The sequence below is a fragment of the Oncorhynchus gorbuscha genome, linkage group LG15 (genome assembly GCF_021184085.1).
Source record: "Oncorhynchus gorbuscha isolate QuinsamMale2020 ecotype Even-year linkage group LG15, OgorEven_v1.0, whole genome shotgun sequence".
In the NCBI taxonomy this organism is placed as follows: domain Eukaryota; kingdom Metazoa; phylum Chordata; class Actinopteri; order Salmoniformes; family Salmonidae; genus Oncorhynchus; species Oncorhynchus gorbuscha.
In genome coordinates, this window is record NC_060187.1 from 23,040,099 (window position 1) to 23,063,170 (window position 23,072).

At 43.6% G+C, this 23,072-nt stretch overlaps 2 protein-coding genes across 3 annotated transcripts in view; one reads left to right on the top strand and one right to left on the bottom strand.

Moving 5' to 3' along the window:
- The first annotated feature begins 687 nt into the window (after positions 1-687).
- On the top strand, positions 688-4,321 carry gadd45ab (growth arrest and DNA-damage-inducible, alpha, b). The gene is made up of 4 exons (XM_046300457.1): positions 688-887; positions 1,183-1,284; positions 1,491-1,704; positions 3,408-4,321. The coding sequence occupies exons 1-4, from the start codon at positions 697-699 to the stop codon at positions 3,516-3,518; spliced, it is 618 nt and encodes a 205-aa protein (XP_046156413.1). The 5' UTR covers positions 688-696; the 3' UTR covers positions 3,519-4,321.
- Positions 4,322-7,307: 2,986 nt separating this feature from the next.
- gng12b (guanine nucleotide binding protein (G protein), gamma 12b) overlaps positions 7,308-23,072 on the bottom strand; it is a 72,914-nt gene continuing 57,149 nt past the window's right edge. For both annotated transcript variants that reach the window (XM_046300461.1, XM_046300460.1), the window contains exons 2-4: positions 17,226-17,269; positions 17,017-17,125; positions 7,308-10,099 (exon numbers count right to left, since the gene is read on the bottom strand). In XM_046300461.1, coding sequence (XP_046156417.1) covers positions 9,974-10,099; positions 17,017-17,109 — 219 coding nt within the window. In that variant the 5' untranslated portion in view covers positions 17,110-17,125; positions 17,226-17,269 and the 3' untranslated portion in view covers positions 7,308-9,973. The remainder of the gene's footprint in view (positions 10,100-17,016; positions 17,126-17,225; positions 17,270-23,072) is intronic.

A 23,072-nucleotide genomic window follows, 5' to 3' on the forward strand; every position in this document is an offset into this window, starting at 1 on the left:
TTAGCTGGAGGTTGATATCCTAAAACCTCCATATTGGGAAGGGAAAAGGTGAGAGGACTGTCTCCCACATAAGTGGGGACCTGAAAGCACAGAGTGGCTATGAAATGATACTAGGGAGGACCATGTGTAGGCCTACTCGTTTCTTCTGTGGACAAATCATGGACTTTTGCATAGCTGTTATTATATCAAGTGTATATCAAATATCTTAAAAGAGTGTGCTCGACCAAATTTAAATGAGTGATTTCAAGAGAAGGAAAGGAGTTTCTAAACCATAGGCCTTCTGTACACTCTTTGTCAAGGCGTCTTGTATACATCCGCTATGAGATCATTGTTGGAATCACAGCAAATAAGATAACATCTACTTGACGTGCTCTGCTTGAGTTTCTCCCCACTCATTGGTTGAATCAACGTTGTTTCCACGTCATTTCAAAACGGGTATAAAATATGTAGGCTATAATAACAAGTGTAAATAAAACTTATTGTCCACAACTCTGCACACTATCAACAGTATTGCATTTGTCACAAATATACAATGAAATAGTTAGCCACTGATCAATGTAATTGTTTTTCCAGCAGTCGTCGCAGTTTACCAAGGAAGTTACATATGTGTACTGATTGATACCTTGGGGGGCGCTCCTCATTCACTTGAAACGCCGTGAAAATTAGCGTGTGACCAATGGGGTTTGATATGCAAATATGAGACGCTCGAACTTCAACTTCCACAGTGAACTGTGGGGAAATATGAGAAAAAGAGCAGACACACGAGGTCGCGAACTTAACTGGGACGTGGAGAGAGACCATCCGTGGATATCCTGCCTTCAACGTGGATATTTTCTAATGTGCAATATGACTTTTGAGGAAACCAGCGGAGAAAACTCTACAGAAAGGTAGCTAGCTGAGATTATTTTTTGCAACGTGTATGTAATGAAAGCTTCAATTGTCAGCTAAATGTACTTCATTTGGCAAGCAATCCAGTTATAGCAGATATGTGATGGCAATGTCCCGGTATGCACGAGCGCTTGGATGAGCATGTCTAAGCTAACCTAGATAGCTATGCAGTTAGCTAGATAGGTAGTTATATACTTTCTATAATGTTGCATGCTGACTAAATATCGATACTTAGTTTTTTGGTCCATGTATCACCCACCATCAATATGCTTGTTTGTTGTTGCGCAACCTCAGGATGGATTCGGTGGCTAAAGCACTGGAGGAGGTTCTCAGCTCCGCGTTACCTCAGGGTTGCATTACTGTCGGGGTATACGAGGCAGCCAAGTCACTCAATGTGTAAGTAGATAGCAAATGAAGCACATTCAGCAATATTATAACGTCATTAGCTAGTAATAAATCCATTCTGAAATAACTAAATGCAAGGAGTGAAGTACATTATGTTTCAATTAATTCTTACGCAATGAAACTGTAATAAACATTCTGGCAACTAAATTAATATATTCTGCTTGTTTAACAAATTGTGTTGTCATTTAAATCATCAGTGACCCGGATAATGTGGTGTTGTGCCTCCTGGCGACGGACGACGAACAGGTAGAAGACGTGGCCCTCCAGATCCACTTTACCCTTATCCAGGCGTTCTGCTGCGAGAACGACATCAACATCCTGCGGGTCAGCAACATGAGGCGCCTCGCTGAGATCCTTGGAGGAGTGAAGCCAGGAGGAGAGCCAATGGACATGCACTGTGTACTAGTTACTGTATGTGTCATTACATTGTTCATACTCCCCATATCCCTGCACTAAACAGTGCTAGACTTTTGTATCATTTACTCAGCTGGGGTCTCTGCAGGTGTGGCACTTTATGCACATTATGCCAGCTAGGTTATTAAACATGTTTTGTGGATGCTAAAGATTTGCAGGTCAAGAGCTTTGAATACAGAATCAAAGGCCTAGCTGCATACAAATATTCGATTTTAATGGCCACAACATCTGGTCTAGTAGTTTTATGTCCTCAGTCATTGCTCTGCTCTTTTAAGTGTAATCCAGTTGACTGCAGCCACCTGATCTGTAGTGATGTGGGTTGTGTAGTGGTCTGACGTAGCTTACGCTGGCTGCAGCCACCTGATCTGTAGTGATGTGGGTTGTGTAGTGGTCTGACGTAGCTTACGCTGGCTGCAGCCACCTGATCTGTAGTGATGTGGGTTGTGTAGTGGTCTGACGTAGCTTACGCTGGCTGCAGCCACCTGATCTGTAGTGATGTGGGTTGTGTAGTGGTCTGACGTAGCTTACGCTGGCTGCAGCCACCTGATCTGTAGTGATGTGGGTTGTGTAGTGGTCTGACGTAGCTTACGCTGGCTGCAGCCACCTGATCTGTAGTGATGTGGGTTGTGTAGTGGTCTGACGTAGCTTACGCTGGCTGCAGCCACCTGATCTGTAGTGATGTGGGTTGTGTAGTGGTCTGATGTAGCTTACGCTGGCTGCAGCCACCTGATCTGTAGTGATGTGGGTTGTGTAGTGGTCTGACGTAGCTTACGCTGGCTGCAGCCACCTGATCTGTAGTGATGTGGGTTGTGTAGTGGTCTGACGTAGCTTACGCTGGCTGCAGTACTCCAAGTGATCTGACTCCAGTTACTGGGACTACGTACAAATGGCATAGGAATAGGGTGCCATTTGGGATGTAATCTATACATCTGTTGGCTGAGTTGGCAGAGCGATGTGTACTCTAGGTCTTCTTCCTGTGGGCCACTAGTATTTCTTCAAACACACATTCCAGGAAATGAAGCTTAGCTCATAGGAGAAAGACGATGAATGATTGCATGTATGCAGAGCGATTCTTAGAATGCAGAAGTCAGCATGGAGACATTTTTATGCCCTGCTCATACACTTCCTTAGTAGTGATCTGATCTATGAAGCACACTAGCAGGCCATGCAGATCATATAGGATCTTAATTTGATCCCCCTGTTGCAGAACCTTCCTGCAATTCAAGAAATGTAAAACTTGTAATGTATTTGAGGTTTAAAAAGGCTTCTGAAGTTTTGTAATTTCTACCTAGAAATGTCAGACTTGATTTCCCCTCGTATCAACCCCTACAAAAAATGTCTATCAATTATAATCCACATAATACTTTACATTTCCTGTTGCTGCAGGAATAGTTTTCCTGCTGTAGCAAACTGGCTCTACTTGTTACTGTAACCACACCAGTTGCAGAGAACCCTTATCTTATTATGGTTATTAGAAATCACTTTTTATCCCTATATTTGATGAATACATTTAGAAAGCACAGCAGTAGATGTGTGCTGATTAACTGTGTAAGTAGTTATGGTAACCATACTCACTTGCAGAGAACCCCTTAGGCCTAAATGATTAGGGTTGTTTTACACATTTATTAGGTCTGTATTTGAATGCATACGTTTTTAGAAAGCAGCATTAGCCTGACTGTGTTTTCCCTTCCTCTTCACAGAACCCCCAGTTGACCACATGGAAGGACCCAGCTCTGAGCAAAGTGAATCTCTTCTGTAGAGACAGTCGAATCCTGGACCAGTGGGTCCCCATTATCAACCTACCTGACTGATGACTCTACCCATGTTGTGCACTTTATATGGAAACATCGCACACTGCACTAGATCTGTGTAATAACCCCTTTGTTGGACCTCTCATGAACAACCTTGATTCTGCCAGAGCAGATTGACGCCAGAGCGAGATAGAGGACCAGGAAATCTCCCCCAAAATAACAAGAAAATCTCAAAATCCAACTAAATTTGCTGGATCAGTGTGGATTTTAATGCAGAGGTTTCGGCTGAGGAAGAGTGATTCAGCATTCTAGGTTCCAAGACTGCCATGGTAACAATGATGACTGTAATTACAAGGCAACGGTTGGTCATTGGTATGACTGTGCCCTCCTTGCCGGGAAGAAAGCCATTACAGGAAGCGGAATCATGTGAGCACACACAGCAGAACACACTGGACACAGGTGGTGGTGAGCAGAGCAGAGAACACCAGGCAGCAGGGGATTGGAATCTACTGGAGGATCAGACAACTGACTACAAGGAATTGACCGGACTCAATTTAACCAGACAGGATTTTACTGAACTGGACTGGAGTAGTCTGAACTACAGGTTGGATAATGCCTCAAGGAAAGTGGACAAATCTCAACTGTAATTTATATGATGTTGATCATCTCTGAATTGTTTTGAGAATTATTTAAATAAAAAAGGGAAGATATTGTCAGGACAAGGCAATGTATTGTCTTAAACATTAACTTGTTGTTTTATTTTAATTCATATGTTTGCGTTAATTTAATGAATTGTATTTATGTTGCAATGTTCATCAACAGCTACCTTTGTAGAGAAATAAACAGAACTGAACTAAACATTTCATTGTTTTGCTTGTTTGGAATTAATGCAGTGAGTTATGGGTATCATTCTGTAGGTTTTTGATTAACCTGTAAGCAACATCACTCACAATACTAATAATGCATCTCTGTCAAGGCAGTGGAAAACAGGCACTGAACAAGGATACTGTTTGCACCAAGCTTGGTCAAAGAGGCTTTTCACTGAGGTCACTAGATAATTCACTGAGGTGACTAGATAATTCACTGAGGTCACTAGATAATTCACTGAGTTCACTAGATAATTCACTGAGGTCACTAGATAATTCACTGAGGTCACTAGATAATTCACTGAGGTCACTAGATAATTCACTGAGGTCACTAGATAATTCACTGAGGTGACTAGATAATTCACTGAGGTCACTAGATAATACACTGAGGTCACTAGATAATTCACTGAGGTCACTAGATAATTCACAGGTCACTAGATAATTCACTGAGGTCACTAGATAATTCACTGAGGTCACTAGATAATTCACTGAGGTCACTAGATAATTCACTGAGGTCACTAGATAATTCACAGGTCACTAGATAATTCACTGAGGTCACTAGATAATTCACTGAGGTCACTAGATAATTCACTGAGGTCACTAGATAATTCACTGAGGTCACTAGATAATTCTGAGGTCACTAGATAATTCATTGAGGTCACTAGATAATTCACTGAGGTCACTAGATAATTCACTGAGGTCACTAGATAATTCACTGAGGTCACTATATAATTCACTGAGGTCACTAGATAATTCACTGATCTTTCATATTCAGCTGAATAAAGAAAGGTGCATTGTTTAACCGGGTGCAAAAAGCTAGTACTTAGTTTTGCGTGTATTTAGTATGTAACATACACCATGTCTCAACAATACATCACTCCATTGACACCAATGGTGAACACTACAGTGTTGGTTACTTACAACCAAGGACGCAAAGTCCATGTAACAACAGTTCCACACCCTGCATTCACATCATTTTGTTTTTATTAAAAGCGTCACACAGGAGGGAAAAGGAGAATTTCCACATACATATATAGTTTCCTTGTGTGATGAGCAGCATCAGGGTGTTTGTGTGATCACCATGACAACCCTTGCTGTCACCGAGGCCCTCTGTTCGAACACAGAAACACCCTCTGTTCAAACATATATTACTAACCAGCACACTCAGGGGACACCAGAAGTGATTGTGTGTGTGTGCAGCAGAGCAAAGCAGGGGGACAAAGCCCTCAAAGAGCAGCTGATGAAACAATGTGTGTGACTGAGTCCAGGCCCATTCACACCCTCACAGTGGGGGTCCTACTGACCACTGATTTCATCATGGCTATAAATAGACCCTATGAATGGAGGTGAGGCAATCACACTCACAGTGACGCACTGATAGTAATTATAGTGTTACAAATTAGAAGGCAACACAAGCAGTGCAGGCTGTTAACCACAAACCACCTAATGTCACGTCAGCATGATGACCTGCAATGTGGCTGTACTCCTGTGGCATCTTAATACCACAACGGAGCATTCAATGATACATTGTTGTAATTTAGCTTTCCCAACCTTTCCGGGGGCAATAACCACACATTTCTTTCACAGCATTGTATGTTTCAGGGCAAGTCACCATAGCTGTCTTTGCGTGAGAGACATGGGTGTGAGCCCACATCTCCAGTCATCAGATCAACTCTAAGCAGTAGAATGCTATGCTGATTTGACCTGGAGTGAGTGAGAATAGAGGAATGTTGCAGGTGGGCTACTACCTTCTCCCGAGGTGGAAATCTAGTGGTTTTAGTGGATATAGGAACAAACTATAAAACCATAAAGGTCCAAATGAACTGCAGGTCAGGAATGGGGATTCAGTCCTGTGGGTGAAACAGTGTGGATTGGAGGTTAGGAGAAGGTCAGTACACTGCAACCTCACTCCTCTGAATTTCCACAAGAGTCATGGAGGAATTGCTAGGCTGGGGGCACCACCAGTCAAACTAAACACACATGACACAAATGACAGGAATGCAACTAGGAGGAGCAAGCATAACCTATGAACAGAACACAGGGACATTACTCTGATGAACTCTGAATACACTGTTTCCGTAGGTTTTTACCATGGATCTGTAGGCTTAACGGCAATGCCAATAGATTAGACTCATTTCATAAAGATCCAGATCTGTGCAAATATGCATATCTGGAGTAAGTATCAGGGGGCAGGTGAAATATACTTAACACAAGCATATCTTTAACCAGGTTGAGTACAGAAAGGAAGTTGTAAGGTAGTGGGTAGTGCAAACAAATACTTTTTTCTGTCGAGCGGACAGGTAACACAATCACAGAGAATCTCCACAAAGCCCAGTGCCATCTAATATCAGAGGGGAGAGTGGCCAATACATCAATGTGAGCCAACATATATGGCCTTACCTGGTTTTTGCCTGTAACATCAGACCCTGAGAGAGAGAAAGAGAGACTGACAGACAGAGAGACAGAAAGGCCACTGAAGCAGAGGGATCGTCACATAACAACCAGACCTGCCTGGACATTGGGGCAGACAGTAGGACAAAATATGGCAGAAATCAGAGCAAAATAGGAATGATTACAGCCAGGTGACTCACTGACGTGGCACTAGCTAGTCTATTAGTGGTTGTGACAATTCAACAATCTATCCTCTCCACTTGTTCAAATGTATCTGATAATCATTGAAAAACAAGTATTCTTTTCTACACTTTTTATTGTGCCAGATGCATTTACAAATCACTACTAAATCATTAAAATTGTGTATTTAAATACATTCATTAAGATATACTGAATTTAAGAAGGCAAAAGTGGGAATAAAATTGTAATCACTTGAAATAGGAAATATATCCACATAGACAGTACGTACTAGAGACCAAAGTAGCATCCAGTATGTGTCACAGAGAAAAAATAAACACGTTTTTCTTTAAAACTGTAAAATCCATTTGCAACATGAATTATTAAGTTGGCAAAAATCAATGCAACACATGCATCAACATAGCATTGGCTTTTTATTGTATATGTATACTCAGTGACATAACAGCGAGAAGAAGCAAGAGCAGAAACACATCATACAGGAACCCACAACTTTAAGCGAGCTTTCAAAGCCACACCGAATATAATCTCTTGTGGACAGACTACTTAATGGAAATAGTATGTGACATGAGATTTTCGATTGTAGGTTGCCAAGATCACACAGAATATGGAGGCAAATAGCCTACTATGAGGGGACGTTTCAGTTGGTGCTGCCATCTGTCTCTACATATAGCCGTCTATAGTAATTACAGGCCCACTGGTATAAGAGCAACTTATTGTATTGCCAATAATGATACTGACAGATGAATAGCGACAAGCACTTCAAAGATGTTCTCCCTGCATCCACTGGGGATGTATTGGTTCAGTTGTTCACAGTATTAGTATAGTGTTGTTTGAAGAGTGCGGCTAAAAAGTAGTGGTGAAATGTCGAAACGAGACTACTTTAATACTAAGGCCCTGGCTGGTTAAGCTGGGTCATGTTCATTTGGTAGAAAACGAAGCGAACCAGGTATGTACCTGAACTTGTCTAATTGTTTTAGTTTTCGGTTTTGCTATTGTCCGCCCTAATGAACACGACCATGGTCTCCGAGTTGCCTTTGACAGTCACGTGCACAGACAAAAAAAAGACATTCTCCCAAACACACAACAACAATTATTATTCAACGCATGACCATTCAGAGAGTTGGAAAGAAGACAATGGAGCAGCTGTTGTAAACATGGAATGTTCACACTCAAGAAGAGATCATAATAACAGTTGTCACAAATTTCACGATGGATCACAGAATCCCTGTCAGAATAGAAGGCGTACATCTATCAATAAAAAGTTATTACAGTGAATCACTTTAAAAGCACTGGCAATAAAATACAAATCAAAAAACCTTTACATTTCTAGCTTGGTACCAGATCTGTCTGTGCTCTTGCTTACTCCATTGATGTCCTTGTCAAGACAGTTTTTATCTTTGTTTGCCACTACAATGTGTTAAGGAGTTGGCACGATAGCACAAACAGATTAGCACCCAGTTTCCTCTGGTGCTGGTACAGATGTAGCGTCTTAATAACAGTTTTTCACAGCAGGAAAATAATCCTGCAGCAACAGGAAATGTGAATCATTATGTGGATTATAGTTAATGGACATTTTTGATACATTTTTACTTAGGGCAAATCCAATCTGACATTTTAAAGTGGAAATGACAAACTTTAGAACCCTTTTTAAAACCTCAAATACACTGCAAGTTTGCTGTGCAAGAAATGTCCTGCAACAACAGGGTGATCAAATTACGATCCTACATCTGTACATTGGATAGACGTGATTGTGATCTTAACTTTTTCTCCTTCAGCCAAATAGAGACATCATTATGGAACAACAACTTTTACATCAATGTAAGGCATAGTAAAATAATGTAAAGGGTTAAATGGTATCTGCAACACTTCATATTGCTGCTACATTACCTATCTACTGTACCACATACAAGTAAGACAACTATGCAAAGTCACAAAGTTTGGTTTCTAAGGCAAAGGCATAGCAAATTCACAAGAGATAAAAATTAGTCTTTAAAGTTTAAAGAGTCATTCTTTCATCACAAAAGACATAGAAGTGGGATAGTTCGAATCTACCCCCACCTGAAAATGAAACGATCTCTGACATCTTTGCAGAAACAAAACAATGCTGGTTAAACCTGCCAGTTCGTGAGGCTATTGCTGCAAGCCATACGCTTTCCCTTACAAAACGACAGGCACCCTCTCCTGTTGTGACGGGACACTCACAGGCTGAGTCCCAAATGGCACCCTTTTCCCTTTAGAGCACACATTTTAACCAGGGTCCATAGGGCTCTGATCAAAAGTGGTTCACTCTATAGGGAATAGGGCGCCATTTGGGACACAGCATAGCTTACCAGCCCGTCAGCACTGGTTTTAGAGTCCTGTGTCATGGGACTGGGTGATTTACATAATGTGGTTATTACAGGCTTATCAGTAATATACAAACTAGACGGATTGTTTCCCAAAGAAGCTACTGTGTGGGGACTGATGACGCAATCAGGAGCTGAAAGGTTTTAACTATAGTGTGGTGCAAGTGCAATGCTTTATACTTCAGGGCCATTGGCATTATTTATGCTCTGGCTGATGTGAACAATACAGAGTTGGGAACCCCTAGTTCAAACCAAGTTTTTAGTCTGCATAACATGAGATAACAATCTGAAAGAACACCAGTCTCTGTAGAGAGGAGCCTCAGAATGAGCTTTCATTCATTCATAACTGATTGAACTAAACTAAAACATTGTTTCTGGGTCACAAATGACCTGTTACATTTTGTCTCATGGTGCTATTTGGTCTTAGTTGTATCTGATAAAGAGAGAGCACACCAATGATTCTGATCCTACCAACATGGCACTTGTTTATAAGAGTCCAAAAACGACACCCTATGCCCTATATAGTGCACAATTGCTTTACCAGAGCCCTATGGGCCCTAGGATAACATTTGGGAATCAACCAAAAGCACAAGGAAATAGGGGGAGTGGGGCTGGGCTGGCCTTAAGGCAAATAGTGTACCGGTATTAATGTCATATTTCTCTCTATAAAATAATATACAAATAAAAAAGCAAAGAGATTTCAGCTGTCCCGCTACTATAATATAGTGCACGGCTTCTTGTCTTTGAAGGGGTTTTCAGAGGCTGGGATGCCCATGAGTAGAGGGTCGTATTTAGCATGTTCTCCACAATAGTGCATCAGGTCTGCTGAGGCCTTGGACACCTACGGGAGAGAATCATACAACAGGTTACTATCGGCCTCAGATATACACAAAGAAACAGTGAGGTGGCTCACCAAGGAATGTAGTTTGTGTCCCTGAGAGATGCACATCCTTGGTAAAGACTGACTACCCTAAATCGATCCTCAACACATTATGTAGTGGAAATATACACTTGCTTACTACTTATTATGAAGCAATCTAAATCTGAACACAACTACATTTTGCTCAATCCCTTCCTATAGGCCGAAAATCAAACAAGAAGTACCCGTGCTAAGGACTATTCAAAGCTGGTCTGACCAATCAGAATCCATGCTTCAAGATTGTTTTGATCGCGCGGACTGGGATATGTTCCGGGTCGCCTCAGAGAATAATATAGACGTATACACTGATTCGGTGAGTGAGTTTATAAGGAAGTGTATAGAAGACATTGTACCTACTGTGACTATTAAAACCTACCCTAACCAGAAAACGTGGATAGAGGGCAGCATTCACGCAAAACTGAAAGCGCGTACCACCGCATTTAACCATTGCAAGGTGACAGGGAATATGGCAGAATACAGAGTAGTCATTCCCTCCGCAAAGCAATCCAACAAGCAAAATGTCAGCATAGAGACGAAGTGGAGTTGCAATTCAATGGCTCAGACACGAGACGTATGTGGCAGAGTCTACAGACAATCACGGACTACAAAAGGAAAACCAGCCACATCACGGACACCGATGTCTTGCTTCCAGATAAACTAAACACTTTCTTTGCCCACTTTGAGGAAAATACAGTGCCACCAACGCGGCCCGCTACCAAGGACTGTGGGCTCACCTTCTCCGTAGCCGACGTGAGTAAGATATTTAAATGTGTTAACCCTCGCAAGGCTGCCGGCCCAGATGGCATCTCTAGCCGCGTCCTCAGAGCATGCGCAGACCAGCTGGCTGGTGTGTTTACAGACATATTCAATCTCTCCCTATCCCAGTCTGCTGTCCCTACATGCTTCAAGATGGCAACCATTGTTCCTGAACCCAAGAATGCAAAGATAACTGAACTAATTTACTATCGCCCTATAGCACTCACTTCTGTCATCATGAAGTGCTTTGAGAGACTAGTCAAGGATCATATTACCTCCACCTTACCTATCACCTTACACCCACTTCAATTTGCTTACCACCCCAATAGGTCCACAGACGATGCAATCGCCATCCCACTGTACATTTCCCTATCCCACCTGGACAAGAAGAATTCCTATGTAAGAATGCTGCTCATTGACTATAGCTCAGCATTCAACACCGTAGTTCCCTCCAAGCTCATCATTAAGATTGAGGCCCTGGGTCTCAACCCCACCCTGTGCAATTGGGTTCTGGACTGCCTGACGGGCCACCCCCAGGTGGTGAAGGTAGGAAACAACATCTCCACTTCGCTGATCCTCAACACTGGAGCCCCACAAGGGTGCGTGCCCAGCCCTGTACTCCCTGTTCACCCATGACTACATGGCCATGCACGCCTCCAACTCAATCATCAAGTTTGCAGACGACACAACAGTAGTAGGCTTGATTACCAACAACTACGAGACAGCCTACAGGGAGGAGGTCACGGCTCTCGGAGTGTGTCAAGAAAATAACCTCTCACTCAACGTCAACAAAACAAAGGAGATGATCGTGGACTCCAGGAAACAGCAGAGAGAGCACCCCCCTATCCACATCGACAGGACAGCAGCGGAGAACGTGGAAAGTTTTAAGTTCCTCTGGGTACATATCACTGACAAACTGAAATGGTCCACCCACATAGACAGTGAGGTGAAGAAGGCACAACAGTGCCTCTTCAACCTCAGGAGGCTGAAGACATTTCGCTTGTCACCTAAAACTAGAGGTCGACCGATTAATCGGAATGGCTGATTAATTAGGGCCAATTTCAAGTTTTCATAACAATCGGAAATCTGTATTTTTGGACACCGATTTTTTTTTACACCTTTATTTATCTAGGCAAGTCAGTTAAGAACACATTCTTATTTTCAATGACAGCCATGGAACGGTGGGTTAACTGCCTTGTTCAGGGGCAGAACGACAGATGTTTACCTTGTCAGCTCGGGGATTCAATCATGCAACCTTACGGTTAACTAGTCCAACGCTCTAACCACCTGCCTTACATTGCTGTCACGCCCTGACCTTAGTATTCTTTGTTTTCTTTATTGTTTTGGTTAGGTCAGGGTGTGACATGGGTGATGTATGATTTTTTTGTACTGTCTAGGGGTTTTGTAGTTTTATGGGGTTGTTTACTATCTAGGTGTTTATATATGTCTATGGTTGCCTAGATTGGTTATCAATTAGAGGCAGGTGTTTATCGATGTCTCTGATTGGGAACCATATTTAGGCAGCCATCCTCTTTGGGTATTTTGTGGGTTATTGTCTATGTTATGTTGCTTGTTAGCAGTGTTTCATTATCAGTCACGGTCGTCTTGTTAGTTGGTTAGTTTTAGTGTACGTCGTGTTTTTCCGTCTTTTCGTTAAATCATGCATTCACACCACGCTGCGCTTTGGTCTACTCAATATGACGATCGTGACAGAATAACCCACCATAAAAGGAACAAGCAGCGTGATTGGGAGGAACAGCACTTAATGGAGAAATGGACCCGGGAGAAGGACGAATGGGTAACAACCTAGGAGGAGATTGAGAGTTGGTCGATCGATCCAGGGAGAGTGCCAGAGCCTGCACGGGATTCTTTGGAACAGTGCGAGGAGGGATACAGGACAATGGAGGAACGGTGAAGATATAAGGGTGCACGGAAGCCCAAGAGGCAGCCCCAAGACATTTTTGGGAGGGGGGCACACGAGGAGATTTGCTAAGTTAGGTAGGAGACCTGAGCCAACTCCTCCTTACCGCGGGGAGCGTGTAACTGGTCAGGCACCGTGTTATGTAGAGATGCGCATGGTGTCTCCAGTGCACATTTCTGGCCAGGTGTGCTATATTCAAGTTCCTCGCATTGGCGAGAATGAGCATCCAGCCAGGGCGGGTTGTGTCAGCTTTACACTCCAGACCTCCAGTACGCCTCCACAGCCCAGTACGTCCTGTGCCTGCTCCCCGCACTCGCCCTGAGGTGCGTGTACCCAGCCCAGTACCACCAGTGCCAACACCACGCACCAGGCTTCCTGTGCGTCTCCAGAGCCCTGTACGCCCTGTTCCTCCTCCCCGCACTCGCCCTGAGGTGCGTGTCCTCGGCCCAATCCCACCAATACCGGCACCATGCACCAGGCTTACAGTGCGACTCGCCAGTCCAGAGCGTCCGGCAACAGTACCCAGTCCAGAGCGTCCGGCAACAGTACCCAGTCCAGAGCGTCCGGCAACAGTACCCAGTCCAGAGCGTCCGGCAACAGTACTCAGTCCAGAGCGTCCGGCAACAGTACCCAGTCCAGAGCGTCCGGCGATGGGCCGCAGTCCGGATACTACCACGTCGGGTCGCAGTCCAGAACCTACCAGTCCGGATCCGCCAGAGTCTCCCTCCAGTCTCCCTCCAGTCCGGATCCGCCACTCACACCAGACTCGACCATCAGTCCAGTGGCGTCCTCTAATCCGTGGTCGGCGGTGAGGGTTCCCGCTCCAGAGATATTAAGCAAGTGTGACGAGTCAGAAATGGAGCGGGGTCCACATCCTGAGCCAGAACCGCCACCTCGGAGTCATGCCCACCCAGACCCTCCCATATAGGTTTAGGTGTGCGGCAGGGAGTCCACATCTTTGGGGGGCATGTATGGCCCTGACCTTTAGTATTCTTTGTTTTCTTTATTGTTTTGGTTACGTCAGGGTGTGACATGGGTGATGTATGTTTTTTTTGTACTGTCTAGGGGTTTTGTAGGTTTGAGGTTGTTTACCATCTAGGTGTTTATATATATCTATAGTTGCCTAGATTGGTTCTCAATTTGAGGCAGGTGTTTATCGTTGTCTCTGATTGGGAACCATATTTAGGCAGCCATCTTCTTTGGGTATTTTGTGGGTTATTGTCTGTTATGTTGCTTGTTAGCACAGTGTTTCTTTAGCAGTCACGTTTGTCTTGTTTGTTTTAGTGTACTTTGTGTTTTTTTCTTCCGTCTTTTCATTAAATCATGCATTCACACCACGCTGCGCTTTGGTCTACTCAATACGACGATCGTGACAATTGCACTCCACGAGGAGCCTGCCTGTTATATGAATGCAGTAAGAAGCCAAGGGAAGTTGCTAGCCAGCATTAAACTTATCTTAAAAAACAATCAATCATAATCACTACTATTAGTTTATCTAGCGTGTCCTGCGTTGCATTTAATCGAAGCGGTGCGCATTCGCGAAAAAGGACTGTCGTTGCTCCAACGTGTACCTTACCATAAACATCAATGCCTTTCTTAAAATCGATACACAAGTATAGATTTTTAAACCTGCATATTTAGTTAATATTGCCTGCTAACATGAATTTCTTTCAACTAGGGAAATTGTGTCACTTCTCTTGCAACAGAGTCCGGGTATATGCAACAGCTTGGGCCGCCTGGCTCGTTGCGAACTGTGTGAAGACTATTTCTTCCTAACAAAGACAGCCAACTTTGCCAAACGGGGGATGATTGAACAAAAGCGTATTTGCGAAAAAAGCACAATCGTTGCACGACTGTACCTAACCACAAACATCAATGCCTTTCTTAAAATCAATACACAGAAGTATATCTTTTTAAACCTGCATATTTAGCTAAAAGAAATCCAGGTTAGCAGGCAATATTAACCAGGTGAAATTGTGTCACTTCTCTTGCGTTCATTGCACGCAGTCAGGGTATACGCAACAGTTTGGGCCGCCTGGCTCGTTGCGAACTAATTTTCCAGAATTCTACGTATTTATGACATAACATTGACGGTTGTTCAATGTAACAGGAATATTTAGACTTATGGATGCCACCCGTTAGATAAAAGATGGAAAGGTTCCGTATTTCACTGAAAGAATAAACGTCGTGTTTGAGAGTTTCCGGATTCGACCATATTAATGACCTAAGGCTCGTATTTCTGTGTGTTATAATTAAGTCTATGATTTGATAGAGCAGTCTGACTGAGCGATGGTAGGCACCAGCAGGCTCGTAAGTATTCATTCAAAGGCACTTTCATGCATTTTGCCAGCAGCTCTTCGTTGTGCGTAAAGCATTGCGCTGTTTGACTTCAAGCCTATCAACTCCTGAGATTAGGCTGATGTAACCGATGTGAAATGGCTAGCTAGTTAGCGGGGTGCGCACTAATAGCGTTTCAAACGTCACTCGCTCTGAGACTTGGAGTAGTTGTTCCCCTTGCTCTGCATGGGTAACGATGCTTTGAGGGTGGCTGTTGTCGATGTGTTCCTGGTTCGAGCCCAGGTAGGAGCAAGGAGAGGGGCAGAAGCTATACTATTACACTGGCAATACTAAAGTGCTTATAAGAACATCCAATAGTCAAAGGTATATGAAATACAAATCGTATAGAGAAAAATAGTCCTATAGTTCCTATAATAACTACAACCTAAAACTTCTTACCTGGGAATATTGAAGACTCATGGAACCACCAGCTTTCATATGTTCTCATGTTCTGAGTAAGGAACTTAAATGTTAGCTTTCTTACATGGCACATATTGCACTTTTACTTTCTTCTCCAACACTGTTTTTTGCATTATTTAAACCAAATTGAACATGTTTATTTATTTGAGGCTAAATGAATTTTATTGATGTATTAAGTTAAAATAAGTGTTCATTCAGTATTGTTGTAATTGTCATTATTACAAATAAAATATAAAAAAATCGGCCGAGTAATTGGTATCGGCTTTTTTTGGTCCTCCAATAATCGGTATCGGCGTTGAAAAATCATAATCGGTCGACCTCTACCTAAAACCCTAAAACTTTTACAGATGCACAATTGAGAGCATCCTGTCGGGCTGTATCACCGCAGGGCTCTCGAGAGGGTGGTGGGGTCTGCAAAATGCATTACCGGGGGCAAAGTACCTGACCTCCAGGACACCTACAGCACCTGATGTCACAGGAAGGCCAAAAAGATCAAGGACAACAACCACCCGAGCCCCTGCCTGTTCACCCCGGTACCATCCAGAAGGCGAGGTCAGTACAGAGGGACTGAAAACAGCTTCTATCTCAAGGTCATCAGACTGTTAAACAGCCATCACTAGCACAGAGGCTGCTGCCTACATACAGAATTAAAATCATTGGCCACTTTAATAAACAGAACACTAGTCACTTTAATAATGCCACTTTTTAATAATGTTTACATCTCACATTACTCATCTCGTATGTATACTACTGTTCAAAAGTTTGGAGTCACTTAAATGTCCTTTTTTTTTTTTGAAAGCAAAGCACACATTTAATGGACAAAATAAGGCCAGCATCCCAGAGTCGCCTCTTCACTGTTGGTGTTGAGACTGGTGTTTTGCAGGTAGTTTTTAATGAAGCTGCCAGTTGAGTACTTGTCTGTTGCCTTTTAAAATGATAAACTTGGATTAGCTAACACAACGTGCCGTTGGAACACAGGAGTGATGGTTGCTGATAATGGGCATTTGTACGCCTAAAGTAGATATTCCATCAAATCTGCCGTTTCCACCTACAATAGTCATTTACAACATTAACAATGTCTACACTGTATTTCTGAAATTTCTGTTATTTTAATGTACTTTTCTTTTTTTCAAAAACAAGGAACTTTCTAAGTGACCCCAAACTTTTGAACGGTAGTGTATATACTGTATTCTATACTATCTATTGCATCTTAGCCTATGCCGCTCTGACATTGCTCATCCATATATTTACATATTCTTATTCCATTCCTTTTATTTAGGTTAGGTATTCGTTGTGGAATTGTTAAAGAAGGTCCGCGAAGGCAGTTCTTGCAGGATGAAAAATGTAATATATACGTACAGTCTATTACATTTAGGTAATTATGGGTTATGTTTGAGAAGCGTACCTTAATCCTCTCAATGCTGGCCTCTATTCTCAGCTGCTGGACTGTCCTCCTGGCATGGGCTGTATTATTGGAACTCTGCATCTTTGACGACATGATGGTCTCCACACACCTGTGTTGAAACACACATACTGGACTCAGTACTGTATAACACTATGGAAAAGAATGACTGACAATAAATTAATGAATGAATAAATGAATATTGGATATACCTTCCACAATTCTGGAGTAGTGGCAATTGTTCTGTGTGGCTTATCTGGAAAAATGAAAGAAAAGCACAAACCATCGTTAAATCATCATTTCAACATCCCTATAGGGCAGCAGAACAGACGGTCTCTGGATAACAGTCTCATAAAAGGTATCCCAGCTACATCAGCAGGCACGTCTTACGACTTTGTACAGCAGATGGTGTGTTGGAGAATAACCCAAGATGGTAAAGTGCCAGGAACAGGACTTTGACAAGCTGCCGAACAGACCATACAAACACGCCGTGGCTAGACGCTGCTGTTACTCTTACTGTCCTTCCTCTCCAGAGTAACTTTCCAAACGTGAAAGTCGAAGGTTGATCTGCAATTTACTACTCAACCAACAACCTACGAACAAGCTAACGCACAATCACTGGCATAGACGAAAGTGGTTGCACAACCCACACACAACATGGGAAGTCTGCATTGGTCTTAGCGTTGCACGGGTATACCAAAACTTAGAATTTCAATACAAAACAATTACATTCGATACTTCTGTCAAATGTGTTTCACGTGATTGAGAGGATCAAGTCTGTGTATAAATGCAGCCCCTTAGAGTGAAGAGCAAAGTGCCTGCTCCACTCCATTCATTGCTAGAGCTGTCTGGGCTGCATTGTTAGCTCCCTACTCATGCTGCACAGAAATGAACACACTTGAATAATGCAACACGGCATGTAGAAGTGTTGAAACTTTTCGAAAAACAATGTCCATACAGGCTAGAACAATGCAAGACGATACCGGTAGCTTCCGGTTTTAATTGTAGGCTAACGTTCCTTGCTAGCTTACAGCTGAAGCAACATCAATTCACTACCCTAGTACTTTGTGCAAACCATACTGTAAAATATGCTGATTGTCACAAAAAACGTTACTTCATTTCGTCTCCCTCGCCACAAACTCATTAACTTCTTCACTCCCTCACTTCCAGTCTGGTTTCCAGTAGAATCCAATAGTGTGTGATTGCGGGCTGCAATTCGGGGCGTTCCTGTATGTGGGCATACAGGAACACCATTGAGCATCCCATTGGTTCCTTCATAAACATGCCCCCTCAAGCATCCCATTGGTTCCTGCATAAATGCCCCCCCTCAATCATGACATCTTCATGCTTGTGTGACACTTTTGAATGTGGGTCAAAAGGAAAATACACGCATTATCACCCCCACCTCCTATGTACCGGAGTCCTCCTTGCTAGCTAGCATGTCTGCTGTGTACTGGCGTCCTCCTTACTAGCTAGCGGGAGGCAGGGGCGCTAGCGGGAGGCAGGGGCAACACCGGTAGACAGTGTCATTCGCTCTCGCCGGCCGAATACTTGCACTTACATTCGTTAAGAGAACTGCGGAAAAACAGTGCCCGACATGCAAGGGCAAAGGATGCTGTCTACCGGTCTCCCCGCCTCCCGCTAGCTACTCAGGTATGTGGGAGGCAGGGGCGACACCCTGTGTTAGATAACTAGCTAGCTTATTAGTTAGCAACACCGTGTAATAGCTTGCTAGCTAGCACACGGTGATCAATGTTGTTGATCAGTACAATCAAATAATATGTTCTAGCAGTTGCCATTGAAATAAGTCCTAAATGGAAGGAATTGTTTGTCATCCGTAGCTCCATGAAATCAGCTAAAACAAGCTCAATAACTCAATGCATGCACACACTCCTATTGAATAATATGCATTCACTTGTATTGTGAAAAGACCTATGCTACATCTGTTCAATCTTCCCAAGTTCTCTCACGTCACCCCGCTCCTCCGCTCTCTCCACTGGCTTCCAGTTGAAGCTCGCATCCGCTACAAGACCATGGTGCTTGCCTACGGAGCTGTGAGGGGAATGGCACCTCAGTACCTCCAGGCTCTGATCAGGCCCTACACCCAAACAAGGGCACTGCGTTCATCCACCTCTGGCCTGCTCGCCTCCCTACCACTGAGGAAGTACAGTTCCCGCTCAGCCCAGTCAAAACTGTTCGCTGCTCTGGCCCCCCAATGGTGGAACAAACTCCCTCACGATGCCAGGACAGCGGAGTCAATCACCACCTTCCGGAGACACCTGAAACCCCACCTCTTTAAGGAATACCTAGGATAGGATAAGTAATCCTTCTCACCCCCCCCCTTTAAGATTTAGATGCACTATTGTAAAGTGACTGTCCCACTGGATGTCATAAGGTGAATGCACCAATTTGTAAGTCGCTCTGGATAAGAGCGTCTGCTAAATGACTTAAATGTAAATGTAAATCTTGATTTACTCAGTTTATCAATATATTTACCTTTTAAATAAATGAATACCATTATGTTTTGTTGTTAGATTGGTGAAAACAAATTGATTGTATGATTGAATAATTGATTCATTAATGCATCCATGGTTCTCTCAAAAACAACATACAAATGTTAAAATGTAATAATATTGAACTCAAGATGCCCAATGATTGAACAGACCAAAAGCTGAGTTTATCTGTCTGGATCAAGTGCTATTCGGTGACTTTTGCTAATATGCCTTCTTTTTTTTGTTGTAGTATCGTTTTGGAATCGAGTATCGTGACGGTATCGAGTATTATGATACTAAACCTGGTATCGGTATCAAAGTAAAAATTCTGGTATCATGACAACACTAATTGGTCCATAGCAATAAAGAAATTGCCTGAGAGGACAGGGCTGTAGTGGGTCTGTACAGTATGTAGTAAGAAAGAGACTGCCCGGGTGCTGGAACTGTTTAAAGAAGAGCGACCAGTCTGCCAGGTTCCACTCTCACCTTGGAACCTATGGATCAAGACTGACTGCGTCCACGCACACACACACTCTGGCAAGCCCCGCGCACACACCATGCAGGTCATTTGAGAAGCATCGACAATAACCTTTGTTATGTGATCACACTTCTATTACAATGGCTAAGAGGTTTATGGAGGAGGAGGATGCACGGAAGGAAGCTGAAATGGAATAAAGTCATCTGCAGCCAGCCACAGTTCAGCTGAGTACAAACTGGATGGAGAGACCTCACTCTGTCCTCGTGCTCCTAGACCTTAGTGCTGCTTTTGATACCATCGATCACCACATTCTTTTGGAGAGATTGGAAACCCAAATTGGTCTACACGGACATGTTCTGGCCTGGTTTAGGTCTTATCTGTCGGAAAGATATCAGTTTGTCTCTGTGAATGGTTTGTCCTCTGACAAATCAACTGTACATTTCGGTGTTCCTCAAGGTTCTGTTTTAGGACCACTATTGTTTTCACTATATATTTTACCTCTTGGGGATGTTATTCGAAAACATAATGTAAACTTTCACTGCTATGCGGATGACACACAGCTGTACATTTCAATGAAACATGGTGAAGCACCAAAATTGCCCTCGCTAGAAGCATGTGTTTCAGACATAAGGAAGTGGATGGCTGCAAATTTTCTACTATTAAACTCGGACAAAACAGAGATGCTTGTTCTAGGTCCCAAGAAACAAAGAGATCTTCTGTTGAATCTGACAATTAATCTTAATGGTTGTACAGTCGTCTCAAATAAAACTGTGAAGGACCTCGGCGTTACTCTGGACCCTGATCTCTCTTTTGAAGAACATATCAAGACCATTTCGAGGACAGCTTTTTTCCATCTACGTAACATTGCAAAAATCAGAAACTTTCTGTCCAAAAATGATGCAGAAAAATTAATCCATGCTTTTGTCACTTCTAGGTTAGACTACTGCAATGCTCTATTTTCCGGCTACCCGGATAAAGCACTAAATAAACTTCAGTTAGTGCTAAATACGGCTGCTAGAATCCTGACTAGAACCAAAAAATTTGATCATATTACTCCAGTGCTAGCCTCTTACACTGGCTTCCTGTCAAAGCAAGGGCTGATTTCAAGGTTTTACTGCTAACCTACAAAGCATTACATGGGCTTGCTCCTACCTACCTCTCTGATTTGGTCCTGCCGTACATACCTACACGTACGCTACGGTCACAAGACGCAGGCCTCCTAATTGTCCCTAGAATTTCTAAGCAAACAGCTGGAGGCAGGGCTTTCTCCTATAGAGCTCCATTTTTATGGAACGGTCTGCCTACCCATGTCAGAGACGCAAACTCGGTCTCAACCTTTAAGTCTTTACTGAAGACTCATCTCTTCAGTGGGTCATATGATTGAGTGTAGTCTGGCCCAGGAGTGGGAAGGTGAACGGAAAGGCTCTGGAGCAACGAACCGCCCTTGCTGTCTCTGCCTGGCCGGTTCCCCTTTTTCCACTGGGATTCTCTGCCTCTAACCCTGTTACGGGGCTGAGTCACTGGCTTGCTGGGGCTCTCTCGTGCCGTCCCTGGGGGTGCGTCACCTGGGTGGGTTGATTCACTGTTGTGGTCGGCCTGTCTGGGTCCCCCCCCCCTTGGGTTGTACCGTGTCGGAGATCTTTGTGGGCTATACTCGGCCTTGTCTCAGGATGGTAAGTTGGTGGTTGAAGATTTCCCTCTAGTGGTGTGGGGGCTGTGCTTTGGCAAAGTGGGTGGGGTTATATCCTTCCTGTTTGGCCCTATCCGGGGTGTCCTCGGATGGGGCCACAGTGTCTCCTGACCCCTCCTGTCTCAGCCTCCAGTATTTATGCTGCAGTAGTTTATGTGTCGGGGGGCTAGGGTCAGTTTGTTTATCTGGAGTACTTCTCCTGTCCTATTCGGTGTCCTGTGTAAATCTAAGTGTGCGTTCTCTAATTCTCTCCTTCTCTCTTTCTTTCTCTCTCTCGGAGGACCTGAGCCCTAGGACCATGCCCCAGGACTACCTGACATGATGACTCCTTGCTGTCCCCAGTCCACCTGGCCATGCTGCTGCTCCAGTTTCAACTGGCCTGGGCCCTAGGACCATGTCCCAGGACTACCTGACATGAGGACTCCTTGCTGTCCCCAGTCCACCTGGCCATGCTCCTGCTCCAGTTTCAACTGTTCTGCCTTACTATTATTCAACCATGCTGGTCATTTATGAACATTTGAACATCTTGGCCACGTTCTGTTATAATCTCCACCCGGCACAGCCAGAAGAGGACTGGCCACCCCACATATGCTCTCTCTAATTCTCTCTTTCTTTCTCTCTCTCGGAGGACCTGAGCCCTAGGACCGTGCCCCAGGACTACCTGACATGATGGCTCCTTGCTGTCCCCAGTCCACCTGACTGTGCTGCTGCTCCAGTTTCAACTGTTCTGCCTTATTATTATTTGACCATGCTGGTCATTTATGAACATTTGAACATCTTGGTCATGTTCTGTTATAATCTCTACCCGGCACAGCCAGAAGAGGACTGGCCACCCCACATAGCCCGGTTCCTCTCTAGGTTTCTTCCTAGGTTTTGGCCTTTCTAGGGAGTTTTTCCTAGCCACCGTGCTTTTACACCTGCATTGTTTGCTGTTTGGGGTTTTAGGCTGGGTTTCTGTACAGCACTTTGAGATATCAGCTGATGTACGAAGGGCTATATAAATAAATTTGATTTGATTTGATTTGACTCGGAAGCATACATCTCTCTAATCACCCTACCAACCCACTCCTTTCCTCTCCTCCTTCCCTTCCTTTCCCTTCCTCCCTCCTCCATTCACAGGAAGATGTGTCCCCAGCCAGACAGCCAGTTCAATTCCCCTCGGAAGTATAAATTATTAAATATGTTCCGGTTTTAAAAATAGAGGCGGGCGGAAGAGGAGAGAGCTGCAGAGGTGGTTAGTCACCCAAACAGACAGGAACATAAAGATTTAGTACCACAAGGAGTAATTATAGGAATAGAAACAAAGTATCCTGACAAATAAACACTTCTCAACCACAGTTTCAACACTCTTTCCTTCACGTGAGGATCTTGAAATAATCAAAGACACTTCATCCTCTTC

What these genes read in the sequence shown, in the direction of transcription:
- gadd45ab (XM_046300457.1), top strand. Translation starts at nt 697, where the DNA reads ATGAGACGCTCGAACTTCAACTTCCACAGTGAACTGTGGGGAAATATG. An exon ending in GGAGAAAACTCTACAGAAAG is followed by an intron (nt 888 to 1,182) that starts GTAGCTAGCTGA and finishes GCGCAACCTCAG; the next exon opens with GATGGATTCGGTGGCTAAAG. An exon ending in TGCACTGTGTACTAGTTACT is followed by an intron (nt 1,705 to 3,407) that starts GTATGTGTCATT and finishes TCCTCTTCACAG; the next exon opens with AACCCCCAGTTGACCACATG.